Source organism: Achroia grisella, unplaced genomic scaffold (assembly GCF_030625045.1).
Source record: "Achroia grisella isolate CSIRO2021 unplaced genomic scaffold, CSIRO_AGI_Agris_v1 utg546, whole genome shotgun sequence".
Taxonomy (NCBI): Eukaryota; Metazoa; Arthropoda; class Insecta; order Lepidoptera; family Pyralidae; genus Achroia; species Achroia grisella.
This window is the reverse complement of record NW_026712931.1, coordinates 4,228,378-4,239,516: the sequence shown is the minus strand read 5'-3', so window position 1 is coordinate 4,239,516 and position 11,139 is coordinate 4,228,378. Positions and strand designations below refer to the sequence as shown.

The window sequence follows — 11,139 nt, the reverse complement described above, 5'->3', positions numbered from 1 at the left end:
AAGAATCTAACCTACCTATGTTAAATTAATTAAAAAAAACGCTAAATACTGCAAAATTGATTGTATAACATGCACCAACTTATTCTAATATATAAATTAGGATTAGCCTATTTATTTATGAATAGACAAAATAAGATATTTTTATTTTAATAATTAAAGTGTACATGCTGCACATGCTGTTTTATTTCCTTTTTTATACCAATACTCGTCGAATACCGTCAGGTAGAGTCGTAGATAGAGATTTCTAAATTACAAAAAAATGTAGGATTAATAACTTCAAAATGATATTTTTATACAGGTGGTTATAGATGCCTATTTCTTTAATTTGAAGAATACTATTTTTGGCTTAGTTAATAATAATTTAACAAACTAGCTGTTGCCCGCGACTTCATCAGCGTGGAATTTAATTTATTTATGTATTTAAAATAAACTAAAATAAAAGCCTATTTAAACAGTAGCTATCTGGCCATCAGTCTCGTTAAAGTCAGTCCATTCGTTTCAGAGATTAGCAAGAACAAACTTACAGACAGATGTGACAGAAATATGTCTAGGCAAAGAATGGATAAATTACTTCTAATCTGGATTCATAAATACCTATTTATTTTAAAGTGGTAATTTTCAGAATATGGTTTATTCTGTTACGTTGCATAGATGAAAATATTTTTCGTCTGTTGTAAAAATGCCGAATAATTATCTACATCAGTTCATTGTTTTGATGAAATTTAGCAGTAAGTACTAAAAATTAACCGATAGGTATATAGTCTCACATTTGACACAGTATTAAATACTGAGCCAAAGGCACAAAACGGTTATTGCAATTTTGACAACCAATTGATAATGAACCTAATAAGACTCATTCATATTAATATGCGAATATTCTTAATTAAGACAATATTCCACACATCATTGTTTCTACGAAATTGATACCGAATATTTCATTATTAACCAGATTCATTATCGTTTTTTATTTATTATTTCTCATGTTTCTTATGGACATGCTATAGACATAGTACAGTTAAGATACGAGTCGAACACTAAACTGACTGCTTTCAATTTGTCAGTCAATAATGACAGCCATCAATCAAGGTCAATAATTGTCATGCATGCCATCATTTCGTGAAAATATCAAAATAGGAATTCGCTAATATATTACAAATGTTTTATTAACATAAATAAAATAATTGTGTAAAAATACCAAAGTAATTTTTTTGATAATGAGTAAGAGAAAGCTGGGTATAATGGCAGGATCAGGTACAACAAAACAACCAAGGCATTGGTCCTTGGGGCTTCTAGGTTCAATGGAAGACCCAGAGTCAATAGTAAAAAAAACGGAAAATATAGTTGTTATAAGGGATAAATACCCGAAAGCAAAAATCCATTACCTGATACTGCCTTACGAGGACATTAACAGTATTTATAAGCTAACTGAAAAACATATTAGCCTGTTAGAAGAATTTGGAAGACTTTATGGAGAATTAAAAGACAAACATAAGGAGAGTTCGCTTCGGGCCGGCTTTCACGCTGTACCAAGTATGCAAAGGTTGCATATGCATGTCATTAGCACTGATATGATCTCACCATGTTTAAAAACAAAAGTACATTGGAATAGTTTTACTACAAATTATTTTATACCATATCAAGGTGAGAATCGTTTCATGTATTAAAGTTAGCTAATAGAGAATTAAAATAAATTGGTTAAAAAATGATAAGTCAACACTTTAAACATTTAATCGAGTAATATTTCCTCCTTTTAATATTATAACCTGATGGAAATCTATTCAAATTTAATTATTATTTTATATAAGGTTCTAGCTCCACATTCTGTTTCATCTAGATTGAGTTGACCTGTTAACAGTGGAGTAATAATATAAAAATATCTAAATAAAATTGGTGACTAGATTTATTAAGTATTTTTCTCATTTTCAGATGTCCTGAAAGGTATAAAAGAAAACGGGGGAGTCAAAAAAATATCAAATGAACAACACAAGAGTTTAATGTCCACAGAATTAATATGTAATCAATGTACTTTCAAACCTAAAAACATGCCACAATTGAAAGAGCATTTACTGACTCATGTGAAATAGTAAATTAAACACATTCATCACTGACTATTCAATTGTGAGAGAAATTTGTCTTGGGTGATTAATTGAATACAAAAATGCCACTAAAATAATTTTCAACATTACACATAAAATACAAAACATATTGTCACTAACAAAAAGTGTTCTGTATAAAGTAAACAATTTATAAAAAAATTTATGTTAAATTATATCAATTACATAAAAGAAGACCACAATTCATGATAAGCTATATCTTGTAGCATTTATAAAAATATATTTTAACTTTAAATGTTTATACTCCATTTTAATATAACTTACAGAAAAGGTAAACAAACATTTTATCATCAAAAATATAACATAAGCACTTACTGAATGGAAAATTATGATGATTTTAATTATATATATAATTACTTTTAGTAAAAGTATTTGTTTGCTTTCACTTATTACATTGTATTTTAAAAATATCTTTTGAAAATTGAAAGAAAATGGTTAATTACATGTTTTTTAAAACTACATTTATCCAAGGTCATATAATATACACAATAAAAAAAATTATTGATGCATTCAATACAAATCATAGAATAAATAAGTTATAGACTTGTATTGAATCGAAAGATTTAATTGTTTAGAATATTTCGATTAATCTATTGAATCATTTATTTTAGACAAAGTTTTAACTTATTTAATAACTAAGAAATATCTATAGTATTTTTAGTTTAGTTTATTTTTTATTCATCATAATTTTGGTCATCACTACACAGTCTATGGTCGGAATAGAGAAAGACCTCTGTGTTTACCTTTTGTGAGTTCTATTGAAACAGAATATAGGTATATAGGTATATCTAAGATAGAAGTCAATTCTGAAATTACATTTCTAAATTTCATAACATCGCGTTTTATGTACAAATTTAGGGTAACTGCATTAATATCCCAATTTCCACAATTGCCCTGTAATGCTTTCAGAAGTAGTTTTTTTTTATCTCATTTAGCAACAATAATAATGTAATGAAATGGTAATAATAATAGTAACCTGACATAAGAAGACTAACTCACATAACACTAACTCTTATTGCAAGATGCATACAGTTCATACATACATTTAGATTCAGCTCAACATTGTTTTTCTAAATCCACATTTTGTACTGTTTTCTTTTTAGTTAACTAACTTTCCTTTAGTTTACTAACTAGGTTTACATTATTGTATGGATAAATCTGAATTAAATCTTACATATAACATAAAACACATTGCTTGACTTTACTGACTGAAATGAGATCTCATATATGTTTATATCCAATAGTAAATAGCTCTAAAATAGAATATGTCGAACTTCACATTTTTATTTATACAACAGCAGTCTTAGTATAAAATGTCAGATTGCACTTAATTACCTATCAATCTATATGCTAATACTATTAAATTTCCACTAAATTTTCGATTGCACTTGCGTTCAAAACTGAAGTCCAAAATAGTTGCATTACCTGTCAATTTTCAAAAATAGTTAAGTTTTTTCAAGGCTTTAGAATATAATATATATATTTTTCTGTATTATTGAAATATTGGGATTAAATGGTAAAAATATTTTTAGGATATTCCAGAGATGAGAAGAGATTATGCCAGATATATGAACCAAACATTATAATATTTTAATTCACTATAGAGAGAACACTTGACCGAGTGATAATTTAGAAATGTTGAAAATTATTTATATCGCTGTAGTATAAAACAAAGAGACAATATAAATGTATAACAAAAATGTACATTTATTTTTAAAAAAACAGGTAACGCGATAATTGTTGGACTTTGGTAATTTATATTTTTTATTGCTAATATGAGAGCAGTCCTAATATATTAAGATATTTAGAAAACTCGAATAATATTAATCTATATCTGCTTTACAAAGTGGTTTCTCATAACATAAAAAATCTTAGATTAAGAAATAGGACATTACTTACACTTTAAATATTGATATTTCTTTTTGCCTACTTCTGCTCGGACTTTATCCATAAAAGTTAGCTGACGTTTGGAGCCAAGTAAGAGTAGACATAGCAACAGTGTATATACAACAACAATAATTTAAATATGATTTAATTAGATATTTCATTTGAACACTCGTATAAAAACTAAACCAACCAAAATGGCAAGCTTGTAAAGCTTCGGAATAAACTTGGGTTGAAAATAATCACTGAATGTTATTATTATTATAGTAATATAAAAATCATGTGTTCATAATTGTCAGCTCTTTTCTGCTCAACTAAATGTAATATGTTGTAAATAATGTAAATTATGTTACATAATGTGATTTGGAGTATAATGACGTAGGTAAAAAAGTGTGTGTGTAAAAAAATTACTTTAATTAACGTCAAAAAATGTGACCAATTATCCTACATTTATATAAATCTCTTTATGCATATTTATCATTACATTTACAATTAAAATTGACTAAAGTAATTGTCTATATTATTAGTTACACTAAGTATATAACTTTCAGTGTCACTAAACTCTATTCATTGTGATATTTGATATAATCGAAAATTGTTTAGTTTAATATATAAAAAAATATACATTTAATGTATATTATTATGCCATAATACAAAATTATTGTCATTTTAAAATAAAAACAACTGGCTCACTTTCCAACCTCTAGACCTATTTAAAAAATTTCCTTGATAAATGTGCATTTCTGAATGAATCAGCTATCCAACAAGATACATAGAATATGCAGTGTATAAACTTCAAACAATCAATTTCATATCTTGTATATGAATATATAAATACCAATTTCTGTCTGAAATTCATAATCAAAATGTAAATTAATTTTCCTTTCACCTGAGACTGCAGTCTGTGAATATATTGATATTAATTAAATTGTCAACTATTACCATCCTAAAAAAAATATACAATATAAAATTGTGATTATGTCTATTTTTTATATAGCACTAAGTAACTAAATATCACTATAATATATTGGTCCTAAATGGTAATTTACTTGACCGAGGGCTTTCAGCATCTACCAGACCACTAGATGTGTCACTTATAGAATCTTCTACATCAGGTGTATTATAAATTGATAGATTTCGTCTTTTAAAGGTTTTCTTTGTGCCCTCTGAGGTAGGAGTAGAACAGTCATTAGTAGATTCCATATTGTCTATGGAAATAAATGTGCTTTCTGTAGAACACTTTGATTTTTTTAAAGAATCTTCACTATCACATTCATTGGGTGTACTGGGTGGTGGCAACAATAACTTAGACTTCATTGGAGTGTGGTCTGCAAGAGACATAGTACTTGTGACTAGCTCACTAGTGGATGTAACATTGTTATCATTAGATGATGGCTCTGTAAGGGCCCTACCAGATCGAGCCATCACCACTTGCAGGGGATCATCTATTCCCAATTTTTCACAGAGATTTACTGTTTGTGGATTCATTATTGGATTATTTGGTGCACATTTTGGAGCTTTGGAATCATAAATGGGTGCAGTCCTAACAAAACTACCTTCTTTAATAGTTAAGTCTTGCAATAAATTCAAAATCTGACTTTTCTCCTCTACTGTTGGTGTAAAATCATACCTAAAAATTAAATAATTAAGTTTAAAATGGGTGCAATATATTTTAATATGTACTAATTAAGGAAATACTAATCATAATATATATATGTAAATATGTTATCTTATAAAGAATAACATAATTACATATACAGTGCAACCTCCATATAACAAATCAGTGGGGAACAAGAAAATATTCGTAATATCAAGTAATTCGTTGAACTGAGATTTGTTATGTTGAGGTTAGGTTGGTCTAAAATTCGTTATAAAGAGGTAAAAGAATAGTGCATGATTTTAATCTTTTACTGTTTACATTCAAACCACTTTCTTCTGAAAACTTATCTTTAAATTTTAAAATTGTAGCCAATGTCTAATTTTTTCGTCATAGGATTTTGGTCAACATAATTAATGATGTTTCGCTTTTCTGCGACCGATAAGGAACACCTTTTACGTTTCTGAGTCATTTTAACTTAAATCTTTAACAATAGTGACGAGCAGACGTGTTTACATTACTTTCCATCAAACATCAAAGAACAAAAAATTACTTTACGAACAAAAGCTTGTCGAAACATGTCGAGACATAAATCACATTATAAGATTAAAGATAAAGATAAGATTAGGAGTTATATTATTGGTGGGAACTTTATATAAAGGTTTTGGGTTGACAAAATTTGTTAATTAGAGGTATGAATACTTTTTCTTGATAGTTGAAAATTCGTTATAAAGGTTGTTCGCATAGAATGTTCGCAATGTAAAGGTATATTTTATATTGACTCCTATGGACAATTCAAGGGGATTACAAATAATTTGTTAAATCAAGGAAGTCGTTATATTGAGGTATGTTATATTAAGGTTGCACTGTATATATTATGATTAGGATTTCCTTAATTAGTTTCAAATATGATTAAAATTATACTATGTCACTGTGATTACTCTTTATATCTAGATAAAATAGTAATTATACCTTTCATTCCCTCCTGGTCCAGGCATATGACAATCCATGTTTTTGACACTCAAGAGATGGTTTGTATTTTTTAATACAGTTAGCCATTCTACATCTAGTTTGAGGATCTTGTCACCATCATATTTTTCAGGGATGTCCAATATTTGCAAATGCCTCCGTTTTGGTAAACATTTGTCTAATGCAAGAAATTTAGTTTCTGTGTCATCCTCATGTTTAACAAGTGCTGCAAATTGACAGTGTAGATGAGCTGCAAACCAATAATCTGGTTTCAGTGTGTGCAGTAAAGTCTCTGCTGGTACACTACCCAACTGATTTGATTCAATATCTTCCCTGAAAAATATTAACAGTAAATAATTTATCAAAGTGCTTACATCCAGATTGTGGGCTATAAGTACAAATCAAACAGTATAGTACAGTCATAGATACCTTAAAAATTGTTTCCTTCTCAATAAATGCTCAACATCACCAAAATTTGTAATGCCTCTTGGCCAATCATGAGATAACATAACATGCACTTTTTCTTGGAGTTGACTCAATCTGAATACATCAATTGATCTTACATGATAAACTGACCGTAGAGAACTCTGGGAATATGGCGGGCATTCCCACAACCCTTGTAGATAGTCATGTCCCTTAAATATGCCAGATAAACCTTAAACCAGAGACATACTGTTACTATTGTTGACCTAGCAAACCTTTCTTACATTATAAAAGAGTTACAGATACAGTATTAAATAAAGTCTCTGTCGCTGTCTGTTCATACCTATATATGCATAAATCTTTAAAACTAAGCAATGGACTTTTTGTGATTCAAGAGGAAGGTTTATATATATAATAACACCCGGGCGAAGCCGGGGCGCATAGCTCGTTATCAATAAAGCATTGTCAGCTTGCATAGATACAATAGCTTAGATACAAGTCTAATATATTGTTCTCAAGAATACCACCTGAGAATAATATGTTAGACTTGTATCAACCAGGTAAGCTACACTGATTACCATAATTGAACAACTGTCTTTGTGGTCATAGAAAATCAGCATATTCATATGAAGATGTTTATACAATAAAGGCAAACAATTGTTTAATTCTACTTTCAAATAATTTAGGCATTGAGTAGACAATATAACACCACTAACTGTATTATGCTGCAGTACTGTGTAAACATTAATATTTAAGTGAGATATGTACCTCCAATTCTTAAATTTCCAAACATGACGACACCAGCTCTGCCAAGATAATAAATGTTAGGTGCCACCCACCCCCCATATGGAAGTTCTTGCAAATAATTTGATGCTTCATGGTTGCCACCAATGAAAATAGTCAATATTGGTGCTCTTTTTTCTCCACTGTAATACCTGTAAATCACAGTTAACACAACTTTTAACTAGAACTGTAGTAAAAGGTTTTGCCAAGGAACTCTAGTCTTGTCTAGAGCTAAAAAGAAAAGATACTAAAATATGTAAAACTTATCAAATTAATAGTTTCCTTATAATCTTGTCTATGTTATTGGAAAGGCAAACAAGCTAATGGCCCATCTCATCATATAGTTATAATAATTATGGCATTATATTAACATGTTTTAACTGTGATAGTACTCATGCATTGTCATTCCAGAGAACCAAGATGACATGCCTTTTATTCTGTAATTTCACTACCTAATCCAAAAACAATTTAAAAAGTGAAGTGCTTGGCAGCTAAAATAAGTGCGATTGGGGTACCCACTCTGGCGAGTTTTTACAGTCTAACTCTAGTGAATAATTATAAAATGGTGATCATTACATAGTGTTATTAAAATAATATCATAAATACAAACGTAGTCACTTACTTGTGAAATGTGCACATATTTAGATATTTTTCAGGCACCGCCATAGCCCTCAAGTCTTGATAATTACGAACGGACTGAAAATCTCCACAACATATAAGTAAATCAATTTTAATATTCTCCCTGTGTTGTAAAGTTTCTATGCATTCGTATATTTTTTCTAGCTCTCCATGAGCACAACCTTCTACAGCAATTTTCATTGTATATATAAAACGTACAATAATTTATTGAAGTAAAGCACAGTGCTTACAATAACATGAAGGTTTAATTTTTTTGCAATATTATATCCGTGATTTTATATAAAATTCAAACATGAAGCTAGAGAATTCATAGATTAGACAAATTTACATGAAATAAACAATTGTCACAATAGCACAGAACAATATCTGACGTTGACGTTAAGGATGGAAATATAATCGATGAAAAATCTGCAAATATTCTATAGAAATCGAGAATTCATAATCGATAATAATCATAATATTCCTATAAATTTACTATTTAACAGTCAAATTATATCAATGACAATTTTTTCACATAAGTGACTTGACAAAATTAAGACCAGTGTTTATTATTTAATTTATCTGCTAAATTGTTAAATAATAAAAATACATGGAATACCCTCACTGGCTAATAAAAACAAATGTACTAAAAAATAAACAGCACAGATCATGGAGGTATTTATGAAGGTATTTAAAGGCCTTAAAAATCGATTATTTTAGAAATTATTATATTAGGTAAAATTAACTGTTACACTATTATAATCGATAAGTCAATTATTTATCAATAAATAATAGATTCTATAAAGGTCATCCCTAATTCGCAGACCAGTCACAGACTCAGAGACGCTTTGTCCACAGACTACATAGAGAACTACTTTCCTGTATCTACGATACCACAGACTATCTACTTAGGCAAATTGTAAAGTTTTGAATTTTAACGCCAATACTATCTAAATGCCTGTTGGGATAAATTGGTAAAGAGCAATTATTATGTACAGTAAGTAGCTTAGTTATATTTATGTCTACCTATATTTGTGGGTAGAATCCAAAACATATTTTCAGCTACGACTGCACTGGACAGTGAGTTGTATCTTACATACCTATCTTCTGCATACCTTGACAACTTAATTAGCAGTTTCATTGCGAGAATTGGATACAAAATTAGACCGTGCTAATAGACGAAGTGGAAGGTTTAATGAAAATCATCTAATTGTCCGTATGTTTGGTCATTCGATATGAACTTTTCTATGGCCATTACCGATGTAGAGTAGACTAGGTACATTCATACGTATACGACAAAATTAGTAAAATCAGAATGTTAATAAATAAAACTTATCAGATGTAAATAAAGATTTATACATATATATTTAAGTATAAGGGGTTTAATGTCGTTTGTTATCGGTGTTACTATCATCGGAGTCTGTCAGAAGTATGAATTGACACTAAAATTTTTGGTGTCTACCAAATTTAAGCTAACGACGTTTATTGATCAATCGGAGTATTCCAAGCACACGGCCACAATTAAAGGTAGTTACTATTCCTTAATTCTAAAAAAATGTTACATTGAGAGGTATAAGTAAGCATCATTTAATATTGATGTATAAATGTTTATACAACAAATTAAAAATTATTGTTATTGTAATAGGTATACCTACGACAAAAAAGAAACTTTTCGCTAATTTTATTAACAGGTACATATATCTACCAGTAAAGTTCGAAAATATTCAATCAAATAGACTTAGAACATCAGAAAACGTATTTAGTTAAGTAACAACCTACTGTCAGATATATCTATTACCTACTTTTTGCTTCGAACTGCTCTGCTTACTTCAGTGATAACACTTTCCCCTCTAGATATTTCTGTAACTAAAGTACACTTTGCAATAAGTCGTCTGCGGGGGTACCTCAGTCTTACGGCTCATCTGTTTCAGCCAAGCATCTTACTTCATAACCTGTGTTTCAATTGTAGAGTCAAATTAGGCAGTGAATTTACAGGATAAGAGACATGACATCTTGATCCCCGGAATAATAACACATGAATGTTATGATATGATACACGCATTATAACGTGATGTCATGTATATCGATAACAGTTACCACTTACCATCAGGTGGATCATCAGTTTATTTGTCATTCCAATTAGGTCCTTTAAAAAATGATTATGCAGAGACTAAAGACTTAAGAAAATTCAATTTAAAATTCGAGAGGCCGAGTAAAGTAGGTACCTATTATAGGGTCCTGTAAATAATAATAATTAAGGCGTCTAATCAAATGTTGGAAATGTTGGAATTAGGGAATTCCAACATCATTTATTTCGTTATTCCTTTATAAGGATTGAGGACAAGCGAGAAGTGACTACTCGAATTTACCAGACATGAACTTCTATTTGAGGCTCAAGATTAAGAATTTCAACTGCTAATGGCTCTAAACAACAGCAGATAACATAATATTACATACTTATATCAACTATATACCTATGTACGACTATATCATTATATAGTCCTAATTCTATGTACCTAAGTAATAACAATAGATATATACCAAAACAAAATTTTTCAAAGGCCTGAATATAATACATAAATAAATTAAGTAACTAATAATAATTATGCTTTAATATAATTATTGAGTATTAATGTTATGTAGATATAATAGACTTGAGCGATCTATCGCCTACATTTGCCTAGTACCTACCTATAGCTACTAGTTGTTTCAGAATACAACTGTGTTCCTGAAAATAAAGAGCCAAAGTTT

General features: G+C 29.3%; 2 protein-coding genes across 2 annotated transcripts; one reads left to right on the top strand and one right to left on the bottom strand.

Moving 5' to 3' along the window:
• Nucleotides 1-1,132: 1,132 nt before the first annotated feature.
• On the top strand, nt 1,133-3,654 carry LOC131848227 (aprataxin). Its single transcript, XM_059198017.1, has 2 exons — nt 1,133-1,641; nt 1,927-3,654. Exons 1-2 carry the CDS (start codon nt 1,215-1,217, stop codon nt 2,082-2,084), a joined length of 585 nt encoding a protein of 194 aa, XP_059054000.1. The 5' UTR covers nt 1,133-1,214; the 3' UTR covers nt 2,085-3,654.
• Nucleotides 3,655-3,675: 21 nt separating this feature from the next.
• Nucleotides 3,676-8,702, bottom strand: LOC131848226 (lariat debranching enzyme). Its single transcript, XM_059198016.1, has 5 exons — nt 8,393-8,702; nt 7,756-7,922; nt 6,994-7,219; nt 6,568-6,897; nt 3,676-5,628 (listed from the first exon to the last, which is right to left on the bottom strand). The coding sequence occupies exons 1-5, from the start codon at nt 8,587-8,589 to the stop codon at nt 5,016-5,018; spliced, it is 1,533 nt and encodes a 510-aa protein (XP_059053999.1). The 5' UTR covers nt 8,590-8,702; the 3' UTR covers nt 3,676-5,015.
• Nucleotides 8,703-11,139: the final 2,437 nt, after the last annotated feature.

Excerpts from the sequence above, each read along its gene's own strand:
- LOC131848227 (XM_059198017.1), top strand. The coding sequence starts at position 1,215 with ATGAGTAAGAGAAAGCTGGGTATAATGGCAGGATCAGGTACAACAAAA. Across the intron at positions 1,642-1,926 it reads TTATTTTATACCATATCAAG|ATGTCCTGAAAGGTATAAAA; the intron begins GTGAGAATCGTT and ends TCTCATTTTCAG.
- LOC131848226 (XM_059198016.1), bottom strand. The coding sequence starts at position 8,589 with ATGAAAATTGCTGTAGAAGGTTGTGCTCATGGAGAGCTAGAAAAAATA. Across the intron at positions 7,923-8,392 it reads AATATGTGCACATTTCACAA|GTATTACAGTGGAGAAAAAA; the intron begins GTAAGTGACTAC and ends TGTGATTTACAG. Across the intron at positions 5,629-6,567 it reads GGACCAGGAGGGAATGAAAG|GTATGATTTTACACCAACAG; the intron begins GTATAATTACTA and ends TTTAATTTTTAG.